Source organism: Agelaius tricolor, unplaced genomic scaffold (genome assembly GCF_023055355.1).
Source record: "Agelaius tricolor isolate 1412-34295 unplaced genomic scaffold, bAgeTri1.0.p SCAF_2, whole genome shotgun sequence".
Taxonomy (NCBI): Eukaryota; Metazoa; Chordata; class Aves; order Passeriformes; family Icteridae; genus Agelaius; species Agelaius tricolor.
The window spans coordinates 28,834,753-28,850,002 of record NW_027269262.1 but is presented as its reverse complement, the minus strand read 5'-3'; the positions used below and the strand labels follow the sequence as shown (position 1 = coordinate 28,850,002).

Sequence of the window (15,250 nt, the reverse complement as noted above, 5' to 3'; positions counted from 1 at the left end):
CATGTGCTTTTCTTCTCCTCTGTCCCATGAAAAAGCTGACATAGAGCAGAGTGCTTTTTCAGACCAAGGGTTTTCAATTATTCCAAAGATAACACTCATGAAAATGGAGGGAATGCACCTCCTATGGAGTCAGACAGACAACGATTAAAAAAATCAAATTCAGAGGGACTGGTCTGGACACAACATCCTACCAAATTTAGAGGAACATTGAGTTGCTGCAGTAGGAGCAAGGCAAGACCAGAATACCAGGTTACGTCTGTATGCTGTACTCAAGGTTTATCTTTCTAACCTTCCTCTGGTACTGGCTATTGTTTCCATTTTCCCTTCTTGTCTCATGTACCAGTGTGGATGCAATAGTCTTATCCAGCAGCATTCACCCTCAAGACATTTTCCTCTTTTATGGGCATATTATTGAATAAATTGTGCAGGCTTTGCCCTCTTTTTCCTCCAGATAAACCTGGAAGAATCTCCATCCCAACCCCCACTCCTGAACCTCTGTACTAAATGAAAGCAGAAAAGATGGTCAGACAAAAAAAAAATCACTGCAGAAATACTAAATATTTCAGGAACAGGAGGTATTTAGGAATCTACTCTCTAAAGTATAACAGCAATGGGAGACGAATAAATGAGTGTGAGAGGTCTAAGGGAAAAATGCACCTATGAAAGAAAATGTAAATTTAGAGGAACTCCAGTGTTCAAGTTGCAGGTAAAGGAAAAATATGTGAACTAAGTCACTTGTCAACAACTACTTGGATTTACAGAATTTTCAGAAAAATGGAAAAGGGACAAAACACACCCACCTATTAGGAGAGAAAGATCAAAAATTAAAAGGATCAAAGAATCAAAACATTTGTTCACATGCAGAAACTCAGAAGGACTGCTGGAGAGAGGAAGAAATAAAGACGCATGCAATATAAATGTACATTTTCAGCACCTAATTCAAACAACGCTGACAACTGTAAGAGACAGCAAAAAATCATCAACCTCTTCAAGGTGATTCTCTGTCATTGTCTTTAGTGCTACTTACTGTCAATTTCTTTTACTTGAAAACAGATGAGACAAAACAATTTTTTTGTTTTATTTTAGAGGGGTGGGATGGGGAAATTAAAGTTAAAAACTAAGATAAATGCATGGGGAACAAGTAAATTCAACAGATGTTGTGGAGATAAAATTGTCTACTCTGAGTGCTATGTTATCTTTATAGATCTCTTATTCTATTATATAAAAGCATGAGCTGAAATTGCACATGAGATGGACATGCACTGTAATCAAACAACAAATTTAGGATTTGGCAGTTCAGCCTTTGAAGCCAGGACTTCACCCCTGAATTTCAAGTGCTGATCTGACCTCTCTTGATTTTATAGCAGAAGAGCCCCATTAATTTTCATGAAAACATGTCTGCAAATTACACTGTTGTAAATGAGAGCAAAATGGTGCTCCTTTCTTGGATCTCCCAAACCATGGGTTATTTACCCACTGCTTTATAGAGGAGGCCAGGATATTTATCAACTACAGACCTGGAAGAAGAGTAATGATGTCAGCAAAGGCAAGGGGAAAATATCAAATCAAATACAGGCTTACAGGGCTAAAATTAGTAATAGTATGTTCTGGAAATAATACAACAACATAGAGTAGCATTATTAGCCCTGTAAAATTCTTGAAAGGTTTTATTCATTTATCTAAAAATTATTGTTAGCTATAGAAAATCTACCTGTTTTCCCTCATCATTTCTGCTTCCTTCTCTTTCACAGATGCTGGAGAGTCTTCAAAGTCATACGAGAAGAGGTGAAAAGGAGTGTGTGGTACATAAGGCAATTTCTCCACTGTTGGAGATGCCTTTGGAGTAATAGATGCTGAGGAATTTTGTGGAGAGCTCAGCAATGCTGTTGCAGGTGAAGATGGTGATGAAAGGACAGAATTATGATGAGAGACAGATGAGTCAGGCACGGAAGAGGAGTTGCTAGAAAAGCTCTTTGCTCTAGAGCAGGTGAGAGGCCTCTCAGGTGGAGAAATGGCACTGGAGACAGCTGAAGAGTCAGAGCACTGTGAAAAGCTTTCCTTCACAGCCTCATGCACATCTGGAACCTCACTGCAGGAGGAAAAAATCATTAGAAAGAGAAGCGGAGAGAACAATGGGGTGAAGGGAGATCACAGATAGTATCACTTGCAGGGAAAAAAAATGAAGAAGAGTCAGACAAACAAAAACTTCCAAAATTTAGACAATCATTACATCTTTTTAAATAAAGAGAACTCACATCTTTGTATCCCAGTGGGATTCTTCTTGTGGTTAGAAATACTGGGAAAAAGAAGCAACTCATTCTAAAAGAAAAGAGGGGATTTAACCGATAGGCTTCAGAACTAATTTTCATGAGCCTTTTCACACCTATTTTTGGAACAATCTTTATATATTTAAGTTAGATTGTAAACATTGTCAGAGCAGTACAAAGCAGACTGAGCACACTGGAAAATACTGCATGGAGTACAGATGGTTCAAGATACAGTCTGCAGGACTGCTTCTCCTATCTGATATCTGGCTATCATCCTCCCTGGGAATCTGATCTTTTTACTAAAATTCTTCATCCAACAAAGATGAAAATAAAAAAATACTCAGTTAGCACTGTTCTGTAAAAAAATCAAATTTAAATGATTTCAAAATCAACACCTTAACAAATATTTTTCTAGGTATGAAGGCACTAATTTCTGGTTTCTCTGAGTGTCAGCATTCCATGCTGGTCTTTCATAGAGACTTGCAGAATTTGCATCAAAGAAAAGAGAAAACACATCTGCTTTGCTCTACTGAAGGCAGATGTTGGTGAGTGACAGAAGGCACAAAGCAGCTGAGAAGCCATGGGATATGCACTCCAGGGTGTCTGTTTTCACTAGGAACTCCAGCACAAACACTGTGCATGGGCTTTGGGCTGGATCATTGACATGGCTGATTTCCTTCTCCCAAGAGCACTTCTGCAATCCCCCAGCCAGCATGGAAGGCACAGTCCTTATTTGAGGACTGTGGGCTTGGCACAGCATAGGCAACAAAACCAAAATTTATGTTAGATATGTTGGGATCTTATGCACTTAAATCATCAGGTGTATACCAGGTAATTGTTCTCTCAATGGAAAATCTGGAAACCTTCATCTATCGCACCTGCTGTGTTTGCCAGGAGACACTGAGGCCAGGCCAGTCCTACCTGTCAGCATCCAACACAAATAGCCACCATAATTTTTTTAATGATACAGAGACAGTGAAAAAAGGTACTTAGGAAAGTCATGGGAATATCACCCAGTTATCTTAAAGAGATAATTATCTTAAAAAGACCAATGACCTAAAAACACATTATGCTCTTCACGTTTCTTAATGAGGCTCTTCCTCACTTTTTAAAGCAGTATTTTAGTATACTCATGAGATTTACCAGTAACTTGTGTCTTAGCTTTGACTTTTAAGAATCAGATTTGAGGAAATTGTCACTTAATTTTGAAGTTTCAGGCAGGCATTGGCAAGATTTGCAGACTGGAAGATAATAATAACAAAGGTACAGTATTTTCTTTGGAATTCACACATTAAACAGTTTCCTTTCTTCCCTCTGTGCTGTACAGTGTCTGCATGAATGTGGTTTATGTAAAAAAAAAATAAAAAATTCCAATCTCATTTGCTGAATTGCAAAGCCAAACAATTTAGCCTAAATCAAATGGCTGTCCAGAACAAAGAATATATTTTCTTGCTTTCAGTTTATTAGGATCAAGTTGCCAAATGCATATATATATATCTCAGAAATAAGTGGAAAATTTTTACACAAGAGTATATTGATAGGTGATGAAGCATATTGATTGGTAATTTGCTTATATCTGTATATACACAGATGGGCAGGCATTTATAAAATTTTATATATACATATGTATGTATATATATTATATACGCATGTGTGTCAGTTTTGCTGCAAAGTAGTTCTTTGCTATTAAAACATGATCAAAACTTATATGGAATCTAAGGCAGCATTCAAAAAATGTCAATTTACTGCATAGCAACAGATATTCCTAATAAGGTAGTATTATGAAGATAGGGATGAAAACCTAAGAAACCATGCAACATCCTCAGTTAAGCATTCTGGTGTTTCATCATTGCCTTTACTAAGAAGTTAAACCAAATCATGCTTAAAGTTATGCTTTTCACTAAAGCTTTTAGGATTTGTGAGCATTAACTAAAGGGAGTGAATGCAGACAGTGCATAGTGCACTGAACCTACATAATTGAGCGTTTCCATTAGCACTGCCATGCCCCAGCCCCTTCCCCAAAGCTTTAAAATGCAAAAATATTTCTGTGGGGGTGGCTTTAACAGGTGATCAAGGAATGTGAGTGAAAAGGTGGATGCTGCTGCACACTGTGCTGGTGAGTTCACACCAGAGCCTGAAGAAAAGGTGGAGGGACAATGCTGAATCCTGGTACCTGGCTTTGACCTGCCTATTGGCCTCTTCCTCCCCCTCATCCTCAGTATTGGGCTCTGTGACTGGCTGTTCTTCTTCCTCCTCTTCGTACTCGTCCTCTCTGAGGTCAGACCAGGGAAAGAGGCATGCAGTGGAATGGAAAGAAAGAAGGTGGAAGAGAAAACAACATGAATCCACAGGAAAAGAAATGCAATGAAGTTAGAAATGGAAGGAAGAGACTGATGAAGAGGGCGTTTATGGGCCTCTTATGTTAGTCACCTAAAACTTCCTGCTAAGTATGTGTTTGCAAAGGGTAGCTATCTATCCTTTCCCCTATTTAGATTTTTTACTATTATTTTAAGATTCAAAGCTGCCATTATTTTTCTTGAGCTTTACTTTCCATTTGCAGCTGCCCTACCTGCAGAGGCATTAATGGAAAGCATTTATGACAATAGCAATGTTCAACTCATTAGTCATTAAGTTGTGTCTTTTTGGCCTAAAGGACAGTACACAATGTGCTGGCATGGGACAGCTGGCACTGGACATCACACTTCCTAAATTAAACCAAATAAAACATTCCTGCTAAGTAACCAATAGCTCAACTGGAAAAGAGAACAGGGTGAACCACTGAGTTAGAAATAACAGAGACCAAATCAGTTCAGGACTATTAGCAAATAGCAATATTTAAGTTACCAGATGCCAGTACATGAATTATTTCAGTAGAATCATTACTATGGTCAAAGCAGGCTTCAGTTCAGCAGTAATTCTGGCAGAAGGGAAGTGTAAGTCATGCATAAAACCTCCACAACCTACAAACCACATAAGTAAAACAGGAAAACTATATTAAACATAATGGAAAAGCTACACTGTCTGCCTCCCATCCCTCCTATCTATGCTTTTCACCTTCCCAAATGAACAGACTCACAGAAAATATATTTGCAGTTGATACAGTTCTCCACTTGATTTAATGACGTACACAACCTTAGGTTATGCTTCATGCAAAAAGAAAAACATACAATCATAATGAAGTTTGTAAGACACTTCTATTCCTTGCATTTTCCTGAAAGCTTGTTTTCTTTCCTCTGATTCTGAAGGGATGCTCTATGGCTTTTTCCATTTAGAATTAGTTTCCATGTTATAAGAATAATGAATATTTACAGTGTGAGATCATGAACTCATTGAGTGCAATGCAAAGTGTCAATCTAAAATTTGTTGCATTTTTTGGAGTTACAGAATAACCAGGCAAATGGCAGCGCCTGGAACTTTTCCAATACTCTGGCAAACATTTACACTTTCAACCATTCCTAAAGTGGCTTAGTGACATAACCATCTCAGCTGTCATCTCATCACCTCCCTGTCCTGCCCACAAATATATACCTCCCTTACACAGACACCTCTCAACTTTCACACATTTACTAATTTACTGGAAAAAAGAAAAGAAAGAGTTGAACCAGGGAGCATTCATATAATCCCTTCTTACTAGCTCAAGCTCTGCTATTTCCTATGAAGGGAAACTTCTGCTTCTGCTTGTCCAACAGCACTCAGATTTAAGAAATAACTCATGGAGCTCTGTAGGATCATGGTTGTCTATTTATAGTACAATGCATCCTGTAATGCTGGCAGCACGGCTGTTGCTTACATGAACAAGAGTGTCCCCATTATTGCTGTGTTTAAAGCTCCCAGAAGGATTACACATCGATGATGCCAAAATTTCCCCTCTCCTCAATTGTCTCAAAATACCAAAAATCATTTGTGAAATACTCATTTGATATAGTCAATCTCATAAATTTGAAAGAGTTCTCTGAGAATTTATTCCACCTTACGAGGGCATGGCTAAAACAACAGGAGTTTACACAGCACGGATAAAGGAGCTGAAAAAAATTTTAGAGATTCCAGAGTGATAATTCTTCTGTCATGCCAATGACTCCTTCCTCAAAGGGTCCTTGAGTTCTAGGTCAAAATCTCAGAAGCTCTGATTGGAAAGCTCTTTTCCTTTGCCAATATTAAGTGCTGGAGTGCAGGAACTACATGGCAAGTGGTTGGAAAAGCCAGAGGAAGGATCTGGCTCTGTGTGACTTGGTAGCAGAGATGATCAGTGTGCACAGAGGCAGGCAGACCCTCCAGTCTGGGGAGCCAATGTGGTCAAGGGAAACTTGTACAAAGAAAATAAGTGATTGCATAGGGGACATGCTCAACACTCTTTTAGCAACTAAACTCAGTTTCAGAGTCCTTGAGTATCCCCAGGAGGGGGCTCAGATACAGATCAGAGAATAGGGGTAAGCTCACAGGCAGGAATGATGTGTGCTCTTCTTTTAAACAAAGCAGCTGTGGCAGTCATTTCAGTCTTGTCAGAGGACAGATATTCTGTCCAACAAAACAGATAGTACCTGCTAACTAAATCTTTCCTAAGGGTAGAAAAGGAACATTTCCTTGTGAATATTTATTAAAATAGGAAAACTAACTGGAGTCAGATACTCAAACACAACAGCAGACAGGCTTGTGAACTCATCGAAACTGTTCAGAGTTATGTGTTCATTTTTGTATGCAGTGGAGAAGGGATGGCGTGGAAAAGCTCATTGTCTCCCTCACATACAGATGCAAATTTGGAGTCAATGCAGTAGTGGAATTAAATTAAGAGAAAAGGACTCATAGGGAGGTTTCCAGTTAAATGAGGTTCAGAAGCTGGCATGGTTTTTAGTAGTGCAGAGGAATCTATCCCATTTACAAAAGGCAAATATTTATCCAGTGGCAGGGAGGAAGGACTTCAGCTAATGCAGAAGGATGAGATATATTCAGCTAACCTTAAGGCTGTTCCTGGCTTACTTCAGTTCAATGATAAAAGCATCAGGTCAGAAATATTTAAACAAAAGCTTTATACCACTGAAAACAAATTTCAAAACAAACACTTTGTTTAAAAAGCAATCTTTAAAATGCATTACTGCTACAGGCTAAAAAAACTAAACAAATAAACAAAACCCCACTCCCCCACTAATCTTTAGAAAGTATAGCATTGGTCATGGCAACTAACAACTCTTCTAGGGCACAGGTATTGCTTTGTTGTTTCAACTAAAATTTGACATTCAAGTATTTTTAGCCACTTAAAACAATGTGCATATTAAAAAAGACAATGAAAGTGCAGTTTATGGACAGAGAACCATTAGACAGCAAAACAAAAACTTGACAAAGGATTTAGAACTAAAGGATTAACTTCTCTCCTTTTCAGAATGAAAACTTGCCCAGCTGATATTAAATACCTATTCAAAGCTGCAAAGAGGAAAGCACTAATAAATGCAGACTGATGAAAGGAATTATAAGAAATGGACTCTTCTACAAGTTTAGCTGAAGGCAGGGGCAGAGTCCTTGAGATGCCAGGCCTTGCACCTCACACACACCTAACCTGGTCACAGTTGGATGATTTTAAAAATAAGAGCACTCTGAAGACAATGGCTCTTAGTCCACAGGAACTCAAAGCACCAAAACTTGCTCTCTATCCCACTGGACCCCGGAGCTGACCAATGTGTACAAAGTTTTGTGTAGTCTCTGTCTTCTCCAGGCTCTCTCCAGTCTCTTAGCAGAGTTTTGATGAAGGCAGCTTGAAAGAACTTAGGATTTCTTTTTAGCTTGTAGCCCAGAAACACAAGTTCCTCACTACTGACCTCCAAAAAAATCCCAAAGGTAGAAGTAAAAGAAAAATCAAAGGCTGTCCTGAAGGAACAAAAAATGCCCAAAAAACAAACAACCCCAACCAAACCAAACAAAAACCCACACCAACAAAATAAGCATGAGCACAGAAACACATTCTGCTTTGCTTGGTATCAAAGGAAATTTTGAAAAGGTAAGATATGCTTCAGATCATTTAATTCAGGATGAATTAATGAACCAGATTATAGAAAATGAACCAGAATATAGAAATGAAACCACTAATGAATCAGAATATAGAAAAATGGAAAAAAATTATCATCTTGCCACAATTAGGCTACCAAGGCTTTGGTCAACGCATACAATGCACATAGAAGCTAGCTCATGAGATCTAGTAGATGGTCTTTAGGTCCCTTCCAACACCAACCATTCTGTGATTCTGTGACCAAGACTACAAGCCACATTCAGTGAAATAAGATCACCATTACTCATTTCACAATATTATTTAAAATTGCATACTACAGCTGATGTCACAAACTTCCCTTTCAAGGTTGTTTTCTGCCCTCTCTCCAGAAAACCTCTGACCTCTTCTACCTCGTGCACAGCTGCATCCCTGAACTCCAGCCAAACAAAGAGAAACTGAAAAATGTTCCATCAAGGAAAGATATAAGTCACATTGGATGTAATTTTATTTTCTCTTGCCATTGCTTGCCATTTTCTTCAATTTATGAGTTCAATTCCACTTTTATAGCTTAGATGGCACAATTCATAGCCAAATTCCTAAATCCTTGTAAAATAAACAAATGCTTTGGTACACTTCTGTTGCTTCTTCCTTTCTTCTATCCTAGCTGCCAAAACAGATTCAACTAGTCCTTTAGGTGAAAGCTAAAAGTGGTAATAATTCAAATTCAACATTTATAAGTTTGTATAAAGATATGGCAGTACACTTTCCTCCTCCATTAAAAATAAAACCAAAGAAACCACCAATTAACCCCACTTCCTATTTCTATCCCACTGCAGTTGGTACAATTATGTGAAGATGAGATTACATAAAATTATATGCATAACGATGTACATAAAAGCCTCAAAATTTGACCTTTTGCATACAGGAAGACTAAGGTGACTAATTACAAAGGTCAAAAGGAAAATGATCCTGGTATTTCTGCCCTAAATAAAGAAAACAGTTCAGACAAAAAGGTGAGGAAATGTCAAATACCATGAAGTACATGCACTCACTATACTTTCATATCTGTCTTTTATCTTTAGGTTTCTGTTTTACTTTTTTATCCCTAAAGTATGATCAGCAACAGCTTTTCACACCTAAATAATACCTAGGCAATGCCTCCAGACTTGTTTAACTGCTGCAGTTGTCTTATATAGGACACATCAAAGCAGAGCAAGACAGCAGAACATTGCTTAAGATACTGACAAGGCTTTGCAAAGACTTCAAGAGTCACAACTCTCTGATCATTAAACAGCATTGGTATTTTTACATTTCTAAGAAGAGAGAGGTAAAGAAACAGAATAATGACGTAGATAGACTTTTGGAGCAATATATACTGAAACATATACAGAAAGAGAGAAGAAATGTTATTTTCAGAGCTTGGAAGTGCATATTGGTTAACAGTTGAAGGCCTTCAAAGGGAAATGGCATCCTACCATGCTGCTGTCTTTTCCCTCTGCCCTCCACCATTGTATCCTATGTGTAAAAAAGCTTTCCTGCTCTCAGAGGATCATGTTTACAAACACTGGGAACAGACTGGAGAGGTGAACTCTCTAAGGCATGTACACTCCAGTGCATAAGACACTACCATACAGATCCAGAGAAATGCATTCATGCCCTAGTCTGGCATTGCATTTCCTCAGGTAGCTCATGAAAGCTAAACACACAGTGGAAAAAAACAAAGTAAAATAATTAGGATAAGTTATGCTGTGATTTCATTTGCCATGCAGCTAAAATCTATTTAAACTTCAGTGCTTTCTTGATTCCTCTTGTAGTTCAAATAGGAAAATCTCCCATTGCCTTTACGGCAAAGTGCACTGCTGTTAACTGGACTCCACATGTATACCAAGCATAAAATGTTTCCTTTCAGCAAGACGTGCAGTCAGAAAAGAGTATTCCTACTAGAAAACCTGACACACTCAGACATGTTTAAATTCATATTAAAAAAAGCTGATATCAACTTGAAACAGCAATTTGACCTGGACCTGAGATACTCATCAAGTTGTAAATTTTAAATTTTAAATCTTTGTGTCGTTATTACTTATTGGGTCAATAGTGGGTTAACCCCTATCTATACATCAATGCAGTCCTTTTTTATGATATAGATTTAATTTTTTTTTTTTCTTAACCTATCTTATATCTCTTCCTCTACTGCATTCCTTATGGGAGCTTCCAATATATTCTTACAAAGAGTAAGATTGAAAATTTCACACCTTTAGGGTTCTCCTTTGGAATCTGCTTGACTTAACGCTTCAAATCCTACCTGTGTTCTCCCGCTCCAAACTTAACATAGCAGGTTAGATTTTTATATGGTATTGCTGTCAAAGTCTAATAAAGATCTGATGCTATGAACAGACATTACCTTTGCTACCTTACCAAGCCATTTCATTTCATTGATAAATCTTTCCAAAACCTCTTCTTTTTTATATCTCATTTTCATTTTCACCCTTACTAACCAAACTGTGACAAGCTATTATCTCCCTCATAACTGATCATATGCCATTCAATGTCAAAGCACACCCAAATGCTAGGTGGCTCAGCTCATATGTATATGTGTATGTCTGTGTGTATGTACATGCATTAAAGAGACTCACATCTACAGATATGTGTCTGCATGTTTATCCTGGAGATATTTTCTTTGTCTAATTTCATGCCTCAGTTGTTTTAAATAACCAAAAGTAGGAACCAGAGATAAACATCAAGGGGAAAAAAACCCCAATGTGTTCCTTTCTATTACAGCAATAAAAGAGAAATTAACTTCTCTCATCTGGGCCTTTAGTAATCTATACCACAACCTGAGTCACATCAAATGATGATGTTGAATCTCCCCACTTTGCTGTTTAATACCTATATACCACTCATCATATTTGACACAGACAGCAACTCTAAGAGATCCTAAATAAAATAAAATAAACCCCACCCACCACTGTATCTTTGATCTATACCCATTAAGTATTTATACAATCAAATCTTTTCTTATAGTGTTGTGGAAAGTCACCAGAACTTGAAACATCATGACAAAAACTAGAATTTTTCCATAGTAAATGCTAGAGAAAAATAAAAGATTAGTTATGGTTTGGGATGTCTGAAAACATGGAAAATAATGATATAAAAAAACCAAGTCTCAGCTGTATCTTGGGCAAACCAACCCTGCAGTCCTGGCTCTACATGAAGCAATTTGAACAATCAGTTAATGAGGCCTAATAAGCAAACTAAGGTCTGTGCTATTGGTTAGAAACTCATCAGGAATCCAAAGTTGAGCCGAAAAAATGCTTAGCATCAGAGGCTCAGCTGTATTCATTGTTTTCTGGTAAAACCAAAATAGCATCATGATCTCTGCCTGCATTTTGGCAATCCTCAAACATCAGAAACATGCATTTTCTAACAAACAGGACCTTACAACTTCTCAGCACAGCTTTCCTTTATTTAGACAACTATTTCCCTGTTTTTTTCTAGGACCATAAAGACCTTGAGCTCAGGGTGCAATGGAGCTGTGTCCAGCTAGCCTAGGAATTTGCGGGAAACTTTGGAATTCCCTGTGCTACTCTTTGCTCAGAGGAAGAGTACTAACAGGCTTCCAGGCAGGACCCTGAAAAAAGCCAAGTTCATAGATACATAATTCCCTGTTTGCTTCTCTGTTGTTTTTACTTATCAATATAGCTCTCCTGAAGGCCAGCTTTCTTCAAATTGAAAAATCTGGAAGTGTCAGGTGGACCTGAACAGTTGGTCTTCCTCATATCTTTTCAGCCTCATGGTCTACTAAGAGAAAGCTTACTAAAGCCAGCTTTGGTGTCTGATGCAAAATGCAGGCTCTATTCTGCTAAATTCTTAAGATGGCAGTCAGTTCTTTCATTTGTTAGGTGTCAAAACACAGGAATACTGAAAAGAAAGTTCTAACCACGGCCAGGTTATCTCTAGCTGAATGTATTTGGTGTCATAAGATCAATCTTAGAAATTCTTTGGTGATTTTTGATAATATAAACCAAATCAAAGCTATGAAAATAAAAAGCAGAGTCTAGTAAAGAGAGGAAAACACCTAATCCTAGCTATTTACAACTTCATAAACCTCAGTCTTTGACCTGTAACTAATTCCATAGTTATGGAGCTGTTCAGTCAAATGCTGGTAAGAGGTGTCAGTGTAAATCTCCCAGAAGCTCACTTGAACATGTTTGTTAAGGTCTGGCTGACACAGCTCTGATGGGACACCCAGGGCGAGAGATGAGTATGTCTCTGTGCAGTACTGAAGAAAGGGAAATGCACAGGAAAATGTGAAACATTAATTTGAAAAGCTGGGAGGAGCACTTGTTTCTGATTTTGATGTACAGAACTCAGAGAAGGTGTGCCATGCTCAAGACAGACAGCACTGAGAACTTCTGACCAGGCTGCCTTTTACCCTCTGAAACCCAGTCAGGATGAGACTAAAAGACAGAGAGACAGAAATTTGCCTTTTAATGCTTATTTAGCCAGAAATCACTGCATACAATAACAACATAAATGTAGTGCAAATCCCATGCCACTCCTTGCATTTTTCCCTGACTCTATCCATGGTGTGGCTGGAAAAAGCTAGCTTTACTTTAAAAAGAAAACAATCAAACAAACAACACAACCCATGGAAGAATGTGTTTAAAAGTCTACTGCATAAGAAGCAGCATGCTAGACCACAGACTGAGAGCACTCAGTTTGGGCCAGGGCAGAAAACCTTAGGAGGTACCTCTGGCACAGCATTAAAACATCATGCTAAACAGGACCAAAGTTCCCACCAGGCTTAATGGTGCTCTATGCCATCATGGTAAGAGAAAGAAGTTTTAGCAAAGCAGACCTGCTGCTGGTCAGGACAGGGATATTGAAGTATGCTGCAGTAGGTACAGACCTTTAAATCAACCTTCAGCCTTAGTTAGTAGCTGTTATCAACTTCTTTACTTACTTATTTAGTAACAGGCACATCAGGCTGAGCTTTGCTCTCCATGAAAACTATTTTAACACAAAGCAGATTTGGATCCTTATTTGTTTTGAACCACAGGCGAAAAAACAATACATTTAGTTTGGAAAAAGGCTGCCAAGTGGATGAAAAAGGCCTGCAAGTTTTCCTTTTGGTCGCCCTTAGCATTTACTGTCAACTTTTCCCAGCTCAAAACCCAAAGTCTGCTCTCAATTAGCCTGGCATAGATCAGACCAACTCCATTGACTTCAGACAACTTTTCTGGATATAGAGCATTGTGAGACAGAACAGAATTTGGCCAATATTGTCTTTTTTTTGTTGTTTTACCGGCACCACGAATTTCTCTCTTTTTGGAAGACTTATCGGTTGACACAAAGCAGATGACTGTGCACAACCTGTTTGATGTGGTAAACAAAAGCAAAGCCATCGCCAAAACAGCTGATGAGCTTGAAAGAAAAGAAACATGAATAATGTGGGAAGGAGAATGATGGGAAAGAACTTCTCCTGATTTTGGTACAGAAGTCCAAAAATAACCTAGAATATTTCCCAAAATAAAATTTAGTACAGTGTATGAGTGCGACTTCAATCTCTAACCATGCTCATCAGAAGCAATTCCACTGGGTCTAATCTACTGTAAAACCAGACATAAGACATCTGCAGCCACACACAAAGTTTAGAGCTTTCAGCAGGAACAACACAGTAAGATTATCATTAGTACTGTTACAAGTCCTACTGGGAAAGAAAATGTAGTGAAGGAATAAAGACTGAAATCCATTTTGTATCTATTTTTTTGGGAAATAGAGCACAGCAAAAACTTACTGCCAAATTTTTTTCCTTTCTCCTGAGGAACCAGGGTTATGAACTAAAAGGTCCTTAGTAGGAGACAGTTCTTTCATGGCTGAACAGAAGTTACTATCAATTTACAGAGGTAGTAAGTAATTTTATCCATTTGTATAGATTCCTCTCTACAACATTAACAATGGAAGCAACAGGGTCATAATGAGTGTTTCTTTTGACAAAATGAAGTGATGCCTGCATCATATTCTAAGATAGGATTTTAAAATTTAAATGCAAACTGCCACAAGATCAATCTATTCAAGTCCTTTAAACCCAAAAATATCTTGCATTGAAGACCATATGCTCAAATTTGAAAATCTGATTACAGAAAACCTTTTTCCATTTAAGTCTAATTCAAATTCTATAAATGTGTAAAAACCTTAAAGGACACATTCAACTTCACTAGTTTTCTGCCTAAACATTAATGAGGAGAAGCCATAAGGCTTTTAGGCTTTTCCTTTTTTCTTTTTTTTTTTTGTCTCAATTTAGCTATCAGGTGTAGAGATACTGTTGCACACATCTGGACTATTTCACTGGAAGTTGAGAGTTACTGGAATAAGATAAAGCAGGAAGGCTGTTTTTCCTCTTCCTACCACAACTACAGATTTGGGCAGATAATGAATCTAAAAATGTGAAGGACAGAATCTGCTTATCTGAAAAGCTTGTTTACCAGAAACACTTTACCAGAAAAATGAGAATTACAGAAGATCCAACAGTTGACTAACTTCTTTTTATGGTAACTTAAACAATTTCACTGAGCATAGAACTTGCATCCTCAAATCCTGAACATACTTTGTAGTCTGTAATGTCCCATGGGAAAAAAATCTGATTTGCTAGCTACAAATAATTCCCTGCCTTTACTTGCTAAGAGGACTGGATAATGGGGGTGGGGGCTGAGGCAGTATTTTTATTTAACTAATATGCAAAGTAAAGATCAGAATTACACACATTCATAATTGCATGCCTGTTTCCTTACAGAGCCAGCTGAGCAAGTTGGACATTCCAAATGGAATTGAAGAGAATTTAATTATTGTCTTACAGAAGATAACTGCAACACAAAATTAAAATTCACTGCTTAGAGAAAGATTTCTTTCTTGTATTTAAACTTAAATTATGCTTTAAAATATGTCACTGTCATAAAGCGTGTGGAGCAGAACTGTATAATTACTTTTTTTCAAAAAAGTAACATGATTA

At 37.8% G+C, this 15,250-nt stretch overlaps 1 protein-coding gene across 6 annotated transcripts in view; it reads right to left on the bottom strand.

The window, feature by feature from the left end:
• FHOD3 (formin homology 2 domain containing 3) overlaps nucleotides 1–15,250 on the bottom strand; it is a 375,803-nt gene that overhangs the window by 94,067 nt on the left and 266,486 nt on the right. For 3 of the 6 annotated variants that reach the window (XM_071454935.1, XM_071454930.1, XM_071454931.1), the window contains exon 11: nucleotides 1,712–2,089. The exons of 2 other annotated variants lie outside the window; for them this stretch is intronic. In XM_071454935.1, the coding sequence (XP_071311036.1) occupies nucleotides 1,712–2,089 (378 nt within the window). Of the gene's footprint in view, nucleotides 1–1,711; nucleotides 2,090–4,440; nucleotides 4,540–15,250 lie in introns of all 6 variants that reach the window. One more of the 6 variants, XM_071454950.1, reaches the window with a different exon arrangement.